Below are 16,248 nucleotides of genomic sequence, written 5' to 3' on the forward strand. Positions count from 1 at the left end.
CTTTTACAAGCTCATCTCTCCAGGTCGAATCCCAGAGCCAGCCTTAATGAAGCAATAATAGCCACATTATTCAAAAATTTTCATTTCGATGGAAATGTATCTAAAAGGGACTTAATCATATGCAAATAATAAAAGGAGGTGGTAGTGACCCAGCAAGCAATATGCATACAGATTTTTTTTTTCAAGGGATGTTGAAATTGAAAAGCGCATACCTGGTCGGTTAGATTTGCTGATCTTGTTATATCTTCACTGTCTGATTTTGATCCTCCTTCTCTATCGTCTATCACCAAATCGATAGGCATTTTCCCTTTCAAACAGCTAATATACCGGTGGCAGAAATTGTCACATAATTCGTGTACCTACATTATGACAGAAATAAAAAAATGGAAATATAATCAGGAGTGCATAAATGACATTGACAAGTGCAAACCACCCCCCTTGTGAGATCCAAACTTCCAAATAGGGAAACACAGAGCAATTGTCCTCCAGAGACCCCCAGACGCATCCAGAATTAGGAATAACTTTCTTTTCTTGCAAAATAGAGATATCCCAGAAAATTGACAGTGACAAGATGATTCACAGGCTACAACATATTCAACACCCGTGTTAAATTCATCTGCTCCCAGGGCCGTGGCCATTAGAGAGGTGACCTGCGTGGGTGACATTTAAGGTAAACTATTTAATTTCATCCACTTACTTTATCATAAGTCCTTTTCCAATGAGGCTAAGGGAAAATGTTAATATATACATATATAATATATATATATATATAATATATATATTAACACACACACACACACACACATATACCACCAAAGGACTACTACTATGGTGGCATAGGATGTATGTCTGACAGCCCAAGTCCTTATAACATTTGTAATTAGAGATTCTCCCCATAAGAAGCATATTTTAGGTTACTTTTAAAAAAGAGAAGAAAATCAAATTGCCAGTACTCATGATGTGAAAAACACCTACAGCCACAAAAAAAAGTATCAAATTGATTTTTTAAAAAAAAGGAAAAAGAAAGCTTCAAAATATTTAGGTATAAGTGGAGCGGTCTCTCACAGGCCTCAGGCATCACTGACATGCAAAACTCACAAGAAACCCCAGTGTGCTTGCAATTTAATGTTAGTTTGAATTACAATGCATTACGTTTTTATTGCTGAGATTTATAGAACAGCTAGCAAAATCATGTTATCCCACACCCTTTCCTGAGTGTGAAGGTGGGCTGTGTGCAGGATTCACAGATTCAAGAAATTGACACAACTATCAACTCTGCTTTGTCTCTGCACAAGGTTTAATGTGCCTCCCTCACCACCTCCTCCAGACTCCCTGCCCACTCCTCCTCCTCCTCCCTCCGCCTCTCCTCTGTGTCTGACCTGCCGCTGCTCTCAGACTGTCTTCCAGAAACTCACCAAAACTAAACAAAACTCCCTCACCCACCCACCCAGAGGTAGCAAAGAAAAGCGGGAAGAGGAAGAGAAATCACAAAGGTAAAACCTGTGAAGCAAACTCACAACAGCATTCTAAACATCAAGAGAGATGCCTAGAATTGCAACTATTTATACAAAGCCAGCAAAGTATTAAGAATGAATGCGAGGCTAGGGCATTTGAGATGCGGGTTTTAGTGGCTGAAATCGTAATTAAACTGCAAAGAGAAATGGACGCTAAGATTGGCCTTGACACTAATTACCAGAAAGAAAGACATTTATGCAAATGTCTCAGAAGCCTGAACTTCAGCCATTCAGAACCCTCCCCCCACCCCACCCAACCCCACCCCCTCAAGTTTGGGGGTGAGGAGAAAGCAAAAGGAAAAGAGGCTAGAGAAATTACCTTCTCTAATTCCAACAGATGAAACCTTAATACTTGTATGGCTTGAATCATCTGCAAAGATACAAAAAGAATGAGCACCCTATTCCTGGTTTGCAGAAAATTGGCTGTCACAGCTCTACTATCTCCAGCCTATCCCCCCCCCCCCCCAGTAAATAGAGTTATTTTGATTTATGGCAATAACACTAAAACTTAATAGCAGCGACTGGGTACCATCTAGAGGTTTATATTTCTTAAGGAGAAAAAAAATAGCTAAAACAACAACAAAGCATCTAAGTGGGGATCATAAACACTCTCCTCTCCCATGGCTCTTCCCCTTCTCAGCCCCACTGCCCCCACCCCACCTGCAAGGGCCACATCCCTGGACTAGATGTTTCCGTGTAAGGAGCGCACGGAAAATATTCCAAATAGTCCCCAAAGTGTGGCTTTTCACACTGCAAACTTTCTGCGGCTTTCCGCACACCTTTCAAGCATACTGGTGCTCTGGGGGCTCTTGCCCGGTTGCTGCCCTCGTGACGCGACTTTGAGGGCTGGGAAGTCCGCAAAGTTTAAGCACACACGCTGACAGGCCCGGAGATAAATCCCCGCGCTGATTAGAGCTGCGCTGCCCGGCTGTCATAAAAAACAAAAGCTCGCGTTTCCCCGCGCCGGCTTGCCCGGCCCCTCTCGAGATGAATTTATTTCCCCGGGATCTTGTCTCGGACCACTTGTCCGTGGACGGAAACGTCTGCAGCCGCCTTGCAGCTACGGGAAGACCCGTCTCGAAACCTTGGGGCTCTTAAAGCAAAGCTGGGGGCTTCGGGGGAGGGGTGATGGGGAGGGGAGTAAGGGGTCCGCTCTTACCAAGTTATCCAGTTCTGGATTAGAAGAAAATAGAGGTTTTTCTGCGCGAATCTAAATACAAGTGAGAAGAAGGGGGGGGGGGGGAGAAAGAACATTTGAAATCTGGTCGCCTTCCTAGTTTCTTGCCTCATTACACTGTCGGGGGCAAAGATGGACCTCCGGGAAGGACTCGGTGACACCGAGTTCGTCCCGCGCAGAAACACTTCAATGTGAATCAAATAAGCCAAAAACAAGCCCAGAGCTCAGGGTTACTTCTACCAGCAACTATGCTTCTAGAGGACGCTGCCTTGCTCGCCAAGACCAAGGCAGCTACAGCGCGTGGTGTTTGTGATTTTATTTTACAGAGTGAGCTTTCTGCGTTAGGTTATGAAGCCTGAGTTGGGAAGATATGGGTGATTTTAAGTCGTCCGCGGACACTCATACAGGAGGAAAATCTCAGGGTAGATGTCACAGGCATGGCTTAGGGTGGACTATTCGCTGGTTACTTTTGAAAATGTGCTGGGTGAGGGAGGGAGTTTCTTTCTTCCTTTCTTTTCTCTTTACTTTTTTAAACACGTATTTTGCTGACCTGTTTGGCGAACACGGCTATATCTTCATTGAATGACTCTGACGAGCAGACGTCACCGCCCGCCACCCCCGGCTCGCGGGGGGTACAAGTAGCTAATTCACATTTCTCAAAAATCAGTGCTAAGAGAGGGAAGAGGGGGTGTCTGCAAGAAAATACAACAGTCACAAACAACACAATGGTTAGTCCCGAGTCAGTGAAAAAGGCGCCCAAGAAAAACAACCAGAGGAGCTCCAGGCAGGGACCCCCTCTCTGATTTTGCCAGCTACTTTTTTCCTCCGCCCTCCCCCCCCCCAGGTGACTGCTCACCTCCCCTTCCTCCTAGGGCTCCGAAATCGGAGGCCCTTAGCCACGGACAGTATCTGAGGGTCGGTTCAGCATATCTGGCCGGAGAAATTGGTAACATTTGCTAAGAATAAAACCCAAGCGGATCCAGCAGCCATTTTGAATTAAGTTTCCCACCCCGACAAGCCCTCGTCCCTCCGCGGCACATCTAGGACCTGGTGGAGAAGAAAGGCGGTGGGCGTTGGGGTTGGGAAGGCTCGTTCAAGTGGGTTCCTCCAAGGCAGCCTTGCGAAGCCCAAGACTCGGGGGGATCTTGGTGGCAGGCACTCAGCTAACTTGGGGAAAGGACCTCTATAGCTGCAGGACCGACTGTCAGAGGGCTGCACCTACCGATCCGGATCCCACGGCCCTCGGAGAGCAGGAAGGCTCCTCCTCAGCTCCCGGCACACTTCCCTCCCTTAGCCAATGCCCCCCACTGCCCCCCAAAGAAAGTTCCTTCAAATGTTCCTGCGGTAAAGCCTTTCATTTTTTGTCTCTGCGGAATGGCAAAGCAGCTAGAATAGCGAGCGAGGGGCCTAGATGTCGCTTATCTCAACCCATAAAAAAAAAAAAAAATGCTTCTACTAATGCTCAAGGAGGTGTCTCAAGTCTTTTATTAGCTCTCACAGCCCAGCCAGGAATTTAACAGTTTGGGGTCCTTTTCAAAGCTTCCCCAAATGTTCTGTCCCTGAGCCTAAACCATTTGCAGTTAACGCTGCGGAGAGAACGCTGGGATTTCAACAAGCACATCGCACAAGGGACCAGAAGATAAAGCAGAAAGGGTTTTCAGCTGGGGAGGGTCAGTGTGGCCTGATTTTTTTCAAAAGAAGAACTAAATAGAAATAAAAGTTGCTGCAAAGTAAAACGAGGTCCCCAAATTCATGAGCACACAGTAGGCACAAGTGACTTTCAAAGGATTTTACCAGCCCTGGGTCTAATCGACTGGCCTGGGAGAACACCGGGTACACCACAGTCAACAACACTGGCCTGAGAGCACCCCCACACCTACTTCCAAATCCTGCAGGTTTCGCCTTTGAACACAAAGTACTAAAACGGCTAGAAGTTTCTTAATGTCTATAACAATTCAGAGCTCGCTCGCTCCTTGCCTATGGTGGTCAAACTCCCTAAATGCAAAGCATGTTCCCCCTTGCCTGACCTGCAACTGTCCTCCCTTGATTTTATTGTGCGGCGGCCGAGCCAGCATACGGTTGCTGAGTAAACTTAGCAAGTCAGAACAATCAGTGGCTTAAAAGATTTTCCCTTAAACTAAAAGTTTCGTTCCAACACAAAGGCGCCTACATTTAGAAATCCCCAGCGCTCTCCCAGCGAAGTCGAGCAAGCGAGGACTCCAACCCGCTGAGCTACAGAGCCAGGGTCTGAGAGGGGACGAGGGACCTTTGGCAACTTCTCCTGCAGGGCGACCCCCTTCACCGGCACGGCCTCGGCAGAGCTGGGTGCTGGGCAAGCGCTGAGCATGTGTGCAGACGGGGGGCGTCCGGGATGGCAGGCTGCCCCCGCAAATTCTCCATGCAATGCAAATGAAAAGTTACCAAATAGTGTACCTCCAAGCCATAGAGCTCTGGCTTTCCTTTTACCAAAGGCACAGGGAAATAGAAGAAACATCCCGTCTCTACTACTTAACCTGCTGCCCATTGTACCTACCCATAAATGGCATCTTTATCTCTCTTTAAAGCGTCATTGACGGAGGAACCCATGCTGGGGGCCATGGCGTTGGTGTGAGCTGTGTGCGGGTACTGATGGGAGTGCAGAGGAGGCCCGTGGTTCAGGTGGTGGACCGGCTGCATGGACCTGGCCGCATGCGGGTCCCCATACATCGTGGAGGGGATGCCTACTCCATCCATGCCCCCATAATGGGGTAGATCGTCGTACTGCATGACAAACAGGAGAAAACAAGGTTCAGGAGGCCAGGCGGGCAAACAGGGAGACGGCAGGGCACCGAGCTTATATAATGTCAGTCCAGCTGGATCCTTCAACCCGGAATTCAGTGGCCTTGCATCTCTAAAGTTGAGATTTCTTATTTTAAAAATGATATCTAGAGTAAAAATTCTAGGATTCCCTCTGAGACTCGGCTGGGATGAACGGTCTTGCCCTAACTTGTGTCCCTATCAACTAGTTCAGAAATTCAGGATCCTTTTGGCAAGGAAGGAAGGAAGAAAGAAGGAAAGAAAGGGAGGCATTCTCCCGGAGGGCGGAAGGTAAAACGTGCATGTCTCTAGAGGAGGAAATTCAAAATCACAATAATAAAACGTGCCAGGACAGTGCAGCAAACCCGCCTAGTTTCACAGCCCCTTCCCATCAGGGGGAATAAAAAAAAAAAAAAGTTACAATGGGAACAGCTAAGCTAAGCACATGAATTCAGACAGGCTTCTCATTTTATTTCTCTGCCAGCGTGGGGTTAGGCAGTCCTGCAAGACACTGCATTTCCTTTGCTTTCCAAGGCAAACTCTGCTAAATTATACAAAACTAACTGGCCTCCTTATAAGTGAAACTTAGAGAAACGAAGCTTTTCATGTTCATTAGAGCTGAATTTAAAATTGGGCAATTTCACCTCAAAGTTAAAGAAAACCTATAGTTGGAACAGTTAGATATTCTATTTTCTCTACTCTTATGAACTTTCCCCCCAGACTAGAAGTCAATGAGGCAAATGTAACTCATCAGGTGTAAAGTAAATTCAAAAGCAAATGCACATACAACCCCCATTTTCTCTCTTCAGAAAAACTACTTTCATATTGATTGTCATTATTTTTGTGTGCAAAATTTAGCTATTTAGAATTTTCTCCTTGGTTCATTACGGGCAAGTTCTTTTCCCAAGATCTGGAGGCGCCAAGAGTGAAATGATTTTCAAAGAAAAGAGGAATTGCCACTTTCATCTCCTTAAAGCCAGAGGTGTGAAAATAGTTTGGAAGAACGCTGACATTTGCCTGAACCAAAGCAGTAAAGAAAAATGTGTCAGCCTAGTAACTTTCTTTTGCAAACAGGGCTTTGAGGGCCAGGACACAAATTATGCAAGGAAAGCTTTTGGTAGCCCCCCCTTTCTTTTAAGAAACTACCTCAGTTGGGTTGTCATTGTCTCACTTTACTCTCACTACATTTCCATTCAAATAGGAATATTGGGGAAATTAGTATTACATTTTTAAAGTGAGTAGCTGTGTCCTTAGTATCCAATTAGTGCAGGGCTTTTCTAACAAAAACTTTCAAAGTATTACCTTTTATAAAAATCCATGCACATTAAAATCACTTTTAAAAGATGAATGTTTTCCGACCCCCAAAGCCATTGTACTATGACAAAGTCATTTGCTTAAAAAAGCTAAATACTTCTAATGATATTAAAAGATGAGCACAATCAATAACATATCAGAAGTTTCTAGCTGCTTCATTTACTTTAAAAATAGCTTTAAACTTCTGCTCCCTGAACACTCACATTATACATTAGATATCTAGCGCTTTTTGTTTTTGTTTTTTAAACAGATGATTGCCCGAGCTTGTATTTTTATTTATATAGCTGCTGGTTAGGAATCTATAGAAAACTTGATTACTTGAATTAATTACATGTAACATACATAAGTCTACAAATGCACTGAATAAATTCTCTCGCTTTAGGCCACGGCTTTAGGAGCCTCATTCAAAAAGACAGAGAAAAAAAAGGAAACTTTTTAGCAGTGTCTTTCAGCCACGTTTCAATTTAATCTCACATTTGAGTTCCACAATTGTTTTTTAATACGTACCCTTTGCGCCATCGGCCTCCCTGGCTCCCTTCCTACTTCAACTTCTAATATATCCTCTTTAAGGCCAGTGTGAAAAGAAACAAATAAGCAAACTCCCCCGGAAAAAAAAATTTTTTTAAAGCACGACGAAAAATCCCTTAACGTCTCCAGCAACGTGAGCTACTGGTCCCAGATCTTCGGTCTACGGGACCTGAAGCAAAGCGCCCGAGTCACTGAGCATAAAAGCGCTCCGTTTCCAAGACAGCAGCGGGGGCAAAAAAAAGCAGATCTTCTCTCCCCCAAAAAATCAGTTTAAAAAAAAAAAAAAAGAGCGCCCCTCAGACCCAACTACCAAATCTCATGGCTTTCTGCCACTCCGGCTGTCAATCACAGGCGAGGTTGTCAACGTGGTGAATGAATGATCATCCGCTCTGTCTTCTTCTGGTCAGAACACCTCAAATGTTAATATTCAAATGCACAAAGCCCTAGCGCTCGCTTCCCTTGAATCAGTCCTAATTCCTAATCAGTTTCTCTCTTCTCTCGCTCGCTCTTTCTCTTTCTCTCTCTCTCTCTCTCCCTCTTTGCAACTGCTGCACTGGAGGGAGATTAGAGGAGGAGGGTTAAAAAAAATGTCTGTCTGAGTTTGTCTTAAAGGAGCCACGATCGATGCTGCCCGCTTGCAGTCCCCGTGCGTGTGTAAAGTGTGTGTTGCACAGGCGGAGAGGTGGATTCCGACCAGAATGCTAGAACCCGGAAGTAGTGGTGGCCATAACAGGTCGCGTCTTACACAATGCATTGGGCTGCAGCAAGTAGGCTCCTCGGCAGGGGTGGGTGCGCGAAGCGAGCTCTGGCCGCACTGGAGAGGCAGAGAGGCGCTCCATTAAATCGCATGCCCAGGCACAAACACCCACACGCCCAGGGCACACGCGCACAAACGCGGGCAGGAGCCCCCGGCCGCAGGCTTTATTTTCCGTATTCTTTTCTCTCCCTCCCCCTCCAGACTCTCTCCCCAAAGCCGACTCTCTTGAAATAAATTGGGAATAAACGCGGGGCAGGCAGCAGCGGCAGTTATTTTGCACAGGGCTCTACGCATAGACTTCATGACTTTCCTCGAAATTATTGCTCTGCCAGTATTTTTCGGGGCGGAGGGGACTAATGCGGAAAGTATTGGATTCTCAGAACTGACCACCCCAAGTAGAAAAGTTAAACGGGGAGAGAGGATGAGCAGGAGCAAGGCTGGGAAAGGCTCTGTCTGCTAAGGAGTCCCGAGAACGTGGGGTGGTGAAGGCTGGGGCTTTCCGCAGATCCAGCTTAGAGTTGCTGTCAGAAGTGGACACCCGGCCCAAGGAAAGGAAATGCTTGCATTTTCTCACTTTGGGGTCTGGACCTCCCCCACCCCCGAGTCCCGGAGGCCCCCAGCCCCAGCCCCGGCGTCCTGCGCGGAGTGGGAGAGGAAGGGAGGGAACAATGAGCCGAGAGCGAGGAATGTGCCCCAGCGCCTGTTTACAAACACGAAGCTATTTATGATCGCCGGAAAGCGAAACCCGATGCGGGCTCGGAGCAGCCCAGACTTCGCGGGTGGAGCCCGAGCCGGGGAGACTCAGGGAAGCAGGCTCTTTCTCCGACCCGCTCCGAGCGAGGAAGTCGTGCGCCCAGGGTGCGGCGCGGTAGGGTCGGCGCGCTCGGTTCAGGCTACGGCCGCGCCGCCTTTGTCTTCGAAGCGCCGAGGGGCTCTGGGCTCGGCCGTGCCGGGGCCTGGAGGGACCCCGCGCCCCAAGCTCTTCCCCCCGCGACGCTCTGCGCTCTGCTCCCCAGCCCTTCTTCCCCCCACTCCGCTTCCCAGTCCCCATTCCGGCTCAGGGAAAACTCCCAGTGCCAAAGAAAAAGAAATTCACTTCGGGAGCTGAGGTTTCCCAGACAAAAACCTGTCCCAACCCGCAACTCGGAGGCTCCCACCAGTCGCTGATTTTAACTTTCTCCCGTTAAATACCTATTCTCTGGCCTAACAACAAAATCCTTTCTTTATTCTCCCACTCTGAGCTTGCCTTTTATTATTATGTTTAGTGGTGTTATTTTCGTTTTTATTTTTGTGCCCGCCCGGCTCTGATACGCCGAGACGGCTCGGCCACAGCAGCTCGACCAGCGGGCTGGAAACCTCACATCCTCGAGCAAGGCTCGCAGCTCGCTCGGCTCGGAGCAGGATTTTTTTTCCTCCCTCCAGCTGAAACCTCACAGAAAACTCCCCCTGCGGTCGACTGGAAAATGAGCTCACCCAAATCTCGGTAGGCAGCCGTGGAGGAGGGCTCGGCCAATCAGGAGGCGCTCCTGCCAAAGCGGCCGCGCATTGGCTGCGGGGAAAATCAATTATCAAATAATCGATCAGCAGGGAGCTTCGATCTGCCGGGAATGCAAACTGCCAGTCCCCATTCCCGCCCTGATGGTGGCCAAAAGGCTGACTCCCCCCAGAGCAGTCGGCCTCTCGCTCCCAACGCCCCCACCGCCCTCCCACTCCGCCAGCTGCGGACCAAACCCTCGTCCTAAAGGGGGATGTGGATAGGAGAAAGAGTTTTGAGAAAGATTAGGGTGCTCCTATCCGCAGAGGTTGTTTGGAAAAGGTTAGGAGCTCTCAAATGTATTGAGGCTAACTCTTAATGTGCAAACTAAAAGAGAATTTGCATCAGTCCGAGAGGTAGGACTCAAGTTTCTGTTAAGTGGGCTTTCGAGGAGCAAGGAACACACAGGGCGAGCATCAGAACCTGTATCTGGAATCAGGTTGCCTCCAGCGCGCGTAGTCCCCCTAAGCGTTGTCTAGTCCTTTAGTACTTCGCACGAGTCCTACCCCCACCCCATAGTGGAGTTTTCATAAAGCCGAGCAGCTGAGTCTTCCCAGCCTCCCGCACACCATCCCCGCCCAGACACCGTACTCGCCCCATATGTGCCTAAAGGACTGACACATTCACACCCAAAGCCTTCAGATGCGCTTTGCCTTGAAAGAGCTCCGACTGTTTAAAAAACATCCTAGGATCCTCATCAATTTCTCTTCTCTTTTCCTTTCTCTCCCTCTCTCTCTCTAACCACACCCCCGCCCACCCACCCTTTTTAGGATCTTTAACTTTTCTCTACCGCAAACGTGTAGTTTTTGGGTACAGACGCCCCGGTGCATCACGCGGGAGGTTAAGGCAGGCCCGCATGTCAAAGCCGAGGGTGAATCCAGGTGAATTACCAGCTTCTTTACGCCACTGCCTGACGCTTCCACCCCCACCCCACCCACCCCAACGTGAACTTGGAAACCCAACTTCAGGCCAAGATGGAACCTCCCGGTCTCCGGAAGGCGATTTCTCTGTTTAGTTCTCGGGGAGCTGCGCTGGCTGGGCCAGGCAACGCAATCCTTTTCCGATTACCGGGAGGACCAAACTGGGCCAGCAGCCTGCAAGTCTCCCCCGAACCCCAGCCAGCTTTGGCCCTCACCTGAGCGCCGTCCGACGGCTGCACGCGGGGCTGTGAGCACTGCAGGTCCAGCAGGCCCGCCAGGCTTCAGCGCGGCCGGCTGTAGTGGGGAACGCACGGAGGAGGGGGGTCGAGCCAAACATCGACATGGGCACGTCTACGTTTATGATCCTTAAGTGAACTGCGAGGGAAATTGTGTAAGTATAATTTAACTGCGAGAAATTTACTGCGAAATACATTTCGATGATCACAGTCTTTCAGGGTCCTTAGGGGTTCTCCAGTAAAGGCTTAGGTGACCGGCTTGGAGTTACCTCGACTCTGTGGCCATGTTTACAGATTTGGAAAAGGCCAGTTTTGATAAAGATTTCTTTGACAATAAAATTTATTTTGTATTTTTGCTTTTTGGGAAATTTGTTTCCTAGCAGAGATGAACAAAGAGGGGTCAGGTGAAGTCCCTCCTTTTCAAACATGACCCAAAACTTCAAGGCAGTAGGAAAACTATTTTGTGCTTCAACCATCATGTGTCAGATTACCTTAAAAGTGCTTTAAATTACCTACACACAGGTTTTCCTTAAAGAAAGGGAGAGTTTGAGTTTGTGGGCTTAAATAAACTCCTACTAGTTTTGGAAAGTGTCTTCTTTCTTCCCTCCTCCCTTTTCCATTTATAACTGCGAACCTAATGCTACTCCTAGGTCTTTATAAGATTAATTCTGAACAATCAAGGGACTAAAACACTTTTACAATGTAATTACAGTAGTACAAATTGTTTGCCCAAACCTCATTCTGGATAAGGATTTTACAATTAGCAAACAGTTATTACAGTTGGGGCTTGCTGAGAGAAATTGCACAGAGGAAGTCTAGAGTGGTAATATAGTAGCCATAAAAAAAAAAAAAACACACACACAACAAACCTTTCCTTTGGCAGGGCAGCAATTAATTATCTATTAAAAGGAAAAGGTAAAGGGATAGTTATAGGTATATTAGTAAACTGCTACTGATAATATCCTTGTTCTATGACAACACCTATCCCTAAGTTATTTCAGATACTTGCTTTTTGAGGCAATAGCACTTTTGTTTTGCAAAAATTTGGCCTGGTGAAGGGTTCTGGCACTTGCCCTTAGCTCTTGCAACACGTGACTTCCATACTCAGTTTGCTCTAAACATCCCAGAGCATCTTCCCAAAGATAGAGAGCGAATACTTTAAAGGGGGCAGGCTGAGGCCTAGGTCTCTATTGTTTAGACCTTGTTGCAAGAAGGCGTTTAAAACAAGTGGTGCCCCTTTAGACTGTTGGTACAGTCCTTTCTGAGCACTCCCCTCTAACTTCTGTTCTCCTATAAGGAATTGTGTCTCTGGAAAGACATATATCCTGAATTAGGCTTTTGTCCCCAGAGTTCACACTGATGAGTCAGCTCCAAAACCCTCAGAAATTAAGGAGGCACCTCTTAAGGTAAAATGTGGTGTATTTGCCAGCCCAGAATAAACAAAAGCCTGTTAATCAATCGAGTTTGGCAGCTGTGTTCACAGAATGATAAGGGTTTATCATCTGCCACCTAACTCTAAGATGCCTGTTAAAATGTTGTGATTGCTCTTTAGGTTGTCCCATGGCGTGGAGGCTTGGGATTTGTACTTCAAGAACATTCAAAGTCTGCGTCTCCCCCCCACCCCACACACACATTAGCATTTGCATTTCAAAAAACAGAAATAAGAAGAGGGAAAGACAGTTTGAAGAAAATGGATTTAAAATCTAGCAGAGATAATAGAGGAATGCTTGAGATAAGAGCCTGGATGTGATAGGAGAGGGGTACCAAGAAGTCAAAGCTAATGAATAGCTGTGAGAAAAGTGAAATAAACTATTTAGAGGTCTATAAAAGGGGGAAACCTGGTTAGGTGATGTGAAAGGGGGTTAACTGAGTGGATTAGGGAAGACGTTAATCAAGTGCCCCAAAGCCATCCGGGATAGAAGAACTGGGAGATTTGTTTACTGCATTTTGCTTCAGAAAACAATGTCTGGGTCCAGTTCAGAAGTCAATGAGAGGTCAGTTTAGGCTCTCTAACCGTTGCAGGGAAAATACCTAAGTCACTATATTCTGACTGGATAAAGCAAAAGTTAAGGAAAAAAAAAAAAAAAAAACCTGGGGGAGGTGTTGTTTTCCTTACTACCTTTCTATTTCAAATCATTAAAATGCTTTGGTCTCTAGAGGGGGAAAATTACACTGGTTAACATAATTACTAGCTCTGACATTTTCAGAAGTTATAGAGGTCTTTTATTAATTAAATGGAGAGCTTAATAAAATATTCCTAATAAAATTTATGGTTGTCTTAAAACTTTCTAAACAGTGCTATAAATTCTTAATAAAATTAACTGGGAAATGAGTTATTAGCCCACACTTTACCATCCCCCCCCTTCTTCATAAGGAGCGTCTGTAGAATGAAAAGGGAAATAGAAGCCTTTTAGTAAAATATAAATATTAGCCAAAGTCACACATTACTTTAGAAGAGGTGAAGTTTCAACTAAGTTATTTCTAGTGGCTTCACCCTCCAATATTCCCCAAAAGCTACTCACAAAACTTAGACCATTTCTTCCCCTTCTTTACTATATATTATATATGTGTGTATATGTAAGCTCATATGAAATACAATGCTCCATTTTCTGGTCTGAGTTGTGTGTTAAGTTTAATAAAAAGCAGAGGTGCATCATGCAAAATTCCAATATAGGATTTTTGAAGGTTCAGTTTGTAAATATTTTATCAATTCAAAGATAATTAAAAATGAAATGTCTTACAATTTCTCTCAATTTAATTTCTTTAAAGGTAACTTTTAAAAAACAAATTTCTCAATAGTCTTTACCTTTAAACCCCACATTTATAACAGTTGGTACTATCTGAAGCGGCATTTTGTTGAGCGGATATGCAAAACTTTCTCATATCACTACACTTTAAAACCTTGGTTAGTTATCTTAAGTTTTGAGAGACTTCTCTGCTTCACAGATACAATACTGTCTGGTTGGCTGTTTAAAATGAACAGCACTCTCAAACATACTCCAACCAAATGAAACAGCCTTGGCGGATTTTTCAGCTTTTGAAGGCTTGATCTTTTGTGCCGTCTACTGGACAATGGAAAAACTACAGCTTCTATGACTTCAGAAACTTCTCTTGTCCAGTATGGGGTTGGGGGATGGGGGGGGGTAGTGGGAGGGGGTGGATTTTGTGCTGCTAAGTAGTAGGAGAGGGCAACAGGACCCAACCTTGACTCACAGGACAGATCTTGTGGTGTAATCCTATTTCATATCCAAGTTGAGGACATTATATTAAGTACAGGCACACCTAAGCCACTTGACTAAGGCACAAGGCTGTACAGTTGGCTTGGGAAAAGACAGAAAAGATGATGGGACAAGCTCAGCATCTCTGAAAAAAATGGTGGTTTGCTTGGCTCTGAGTGTGCATTTGCTTGATAGTCAAGTTAAATATATCTACTGCCAAATAAAATTAACTCTTGGAATTTGAAACATGACATTGTTCAGTAATCAAGAAAAGTACTTTGAGGAGGAGGGAAAATGAAAACTGGTAATTAGAAAACTTTTAGTGCAGTTCTTTTTGGCAGTCTTGGATGAAAATGTGAAACTTCAGTGTTTTCGCTTGGAGATCACCTTCGGGAGAAAGTGTGCATGAAATTCATAGTTAGATGCCTTTATGTAGGAGAGGCTGTTTGGTGATCTGTTAAACATTTAAAAATATTGTATATATTTTAGTTATGGTTTTTAAAAATATTTATGGAGCCCTAGCATTATGCAAGCTTTGTACAAAAAAATTCATGAAGATAACTTTGACCTCTGTTTGATATTGATGTAGCTTCTGAATAATCATAATTACCATAGAGAGGTAATTTTGTGACTTAAGAAACAAATAAACAAAACCCAACTCTAATAAAATACAGAGAAGTCAAGCTGATTTTGGTTGAAGAGACATAAACCTGGGTGCAGGGCTCTTACAACTGTTCGTCTGCTTTTCTGAAGTTAAAATTCCTCAGTGCATTTTAATAAGACCTAGTACCACATGACTAGTTATTAGGGTGCCTTTTAATAAAAATTTAAGAGTGAAAAGGAGACGGTTTTAGGGCATTTTATTGATGCATAAATATATTTCAACGATCCTCTTCAAATATACATTTTGATGTGGCACTATGTCAGAATGATTTTAAAATATTGCATTAAATGTAGATATATCAGAGAACCTGAACTGACATTGACTACTTACAGCAATGAGATTGCTTGCACTGCGTGTGAAAGAACAGGATGGTTTCAATTGTACTACAGTACAGAGCTGGAGGTGGTGGAGGTGGGTATCTTTTAAGCTTTAGCATAATCAACTGAACTGTGTGACAGATTATTTTATAAGATGCTTTTGGGGTCCATTGATCCAGAGTAAAGCAACAAGGACAACCACGACCCTACTGACAATAGCTAGAAAACGTAGAAAATTCTTACAAGAGCCAATCACACGTTTGATGTATTCTAAACTAATAAAGAAGTACTGAGTGCTGTTAGAGGTCTGGCCAAAGTGCTCCAGTCACCAAAGGCAAACATTTACCTTTGAAACAACAGGATGAGCCAGAGTGGTCATGATTAGCATCCACCATCGGCTGGATGAAGGGCCTATTTTGTAAAAACAAAACAAAACAAAACAAAACAAAAAACCTTCAGGCAAAAATGTACTGATTATTCAAAAATAAATATTTTAACATTTCATTGAGTTATCTAATGAATAAGAAAAACATCGAAGGCTTCCTGCAGTTCAGAAAGAATTCTAGTAGCCTGGAAAACAACAGAAGGAAAGAACAGTAAGCCGAAGGATGCCTGCTGAGTAGTGATTCACTTGTGAATATCTGAAAACATACTTTTCCGTGCCCTTATTTAAAAATGAAAAATAAATATCATCCTTCCTTGTCTTTTTTTTTTTTTTTTTAAATTAACATCAGACTATGGCTATGCTTGCTAAAAAGCGTAATTCTTTCCAGGCGATTTATCCAAGAAAGGGCCAGTTTGAAAACTTATACCTAATGGGAGAAGTGGACGTATAAGCCGCAAACAAATCGGTTCGCAGCGGGGCCCACAGCCTCGAGAGACGCCCGGTCTTGCGAGCTCATCCAGGATAACTTCATTTACAGCAGATAGATCAGCGGCCACTTCCGGGACTCTGTCGAGTGGTGTCCTTTCACCGCAGAGCCCTCAGCGGGGCTGCCCTGTCACCTGTGTGTGTTGGGATGGCCGGTCCCCGCGGCGCCCCGCGGCGCAGTCTGGTCCCCGCGCGCCCAGCCACCCAGAGCCCCGGGCCTGCCTGCACCCCCGGGGGCGCGGACATCCCGGGCTGGGTGCTGGACCCGGCAAGGTACGCTTCCCGCGGGTGGCGGCCGCCGCCTCCGCTCACACCTGGCTGGGCGCAGGGGCGGCGGTGTGGGGGGAGGGGCCTGGGGGAACCTGTTCCCCGGGGACCCGGCAGCGTCTGGAAAGAGCCCTG

At 45.6% G+C, this 16,248-nt stretch overlaps 1 protein-coding gene across 2 annotated transcripts in view; it reads right to left on the minus strand.

Annotated features, from left to right (window-relative positions):
• The window catches only part of MEIS1 (Meis homeobox 1), a 134,995-nt gene extending 126,167 nt beyond the window's left edge, over positions 1–8,828 (minus strand). For both annotated transcript variants that reach the window (XM_035001408.1, XM_035001409.1), the window contains exons 1-6: positions 7,309–8,828; positions 5,225–5,451; positions 3,242–3,383; positions 2,674–2,724; positions 1,834–1,884; positions 213–359 (exon numbers count right to left, since the gene is read on the minus strand). In XM_035001408.1, coding sequence (XP_034857299.1) covers positions 213–359; positions 1,834–1,884; positions 2,674–2,724; positions 3,242–3,383; positions 5,225–5,451; positions 7,309–7,320 — 630 coding nt within the window. In that variant the 5' untranslated portion in view covers positions 7,321–8,828. The remainder of the gene's footprint in view (positions 1–212; positions 360–1,833; positions 1,885–2,673; positions 2,725–3,241; positions 3,384–5,224; positions 5,452–7,308) is intronic.
• Positions 8,829–16,248: the final 7,420 nt, after the last annotated feature.

This window comes from Mirounga leonina, unplaced genomic scaffold (assembly GCF_011800145.1).
Source record: "Mirounga leonina isolate KUSES-001 unplaced genomic scaffold, KU_Mleo_1.0 Mir_125, whole genome shotgun sequence".
NCBI classification, from domain to species: Eukaryota; Metazoa; Chordata; class Mammalia; order Carnivora; family Phocidae; genus Mirounga; species Mirounga leonina.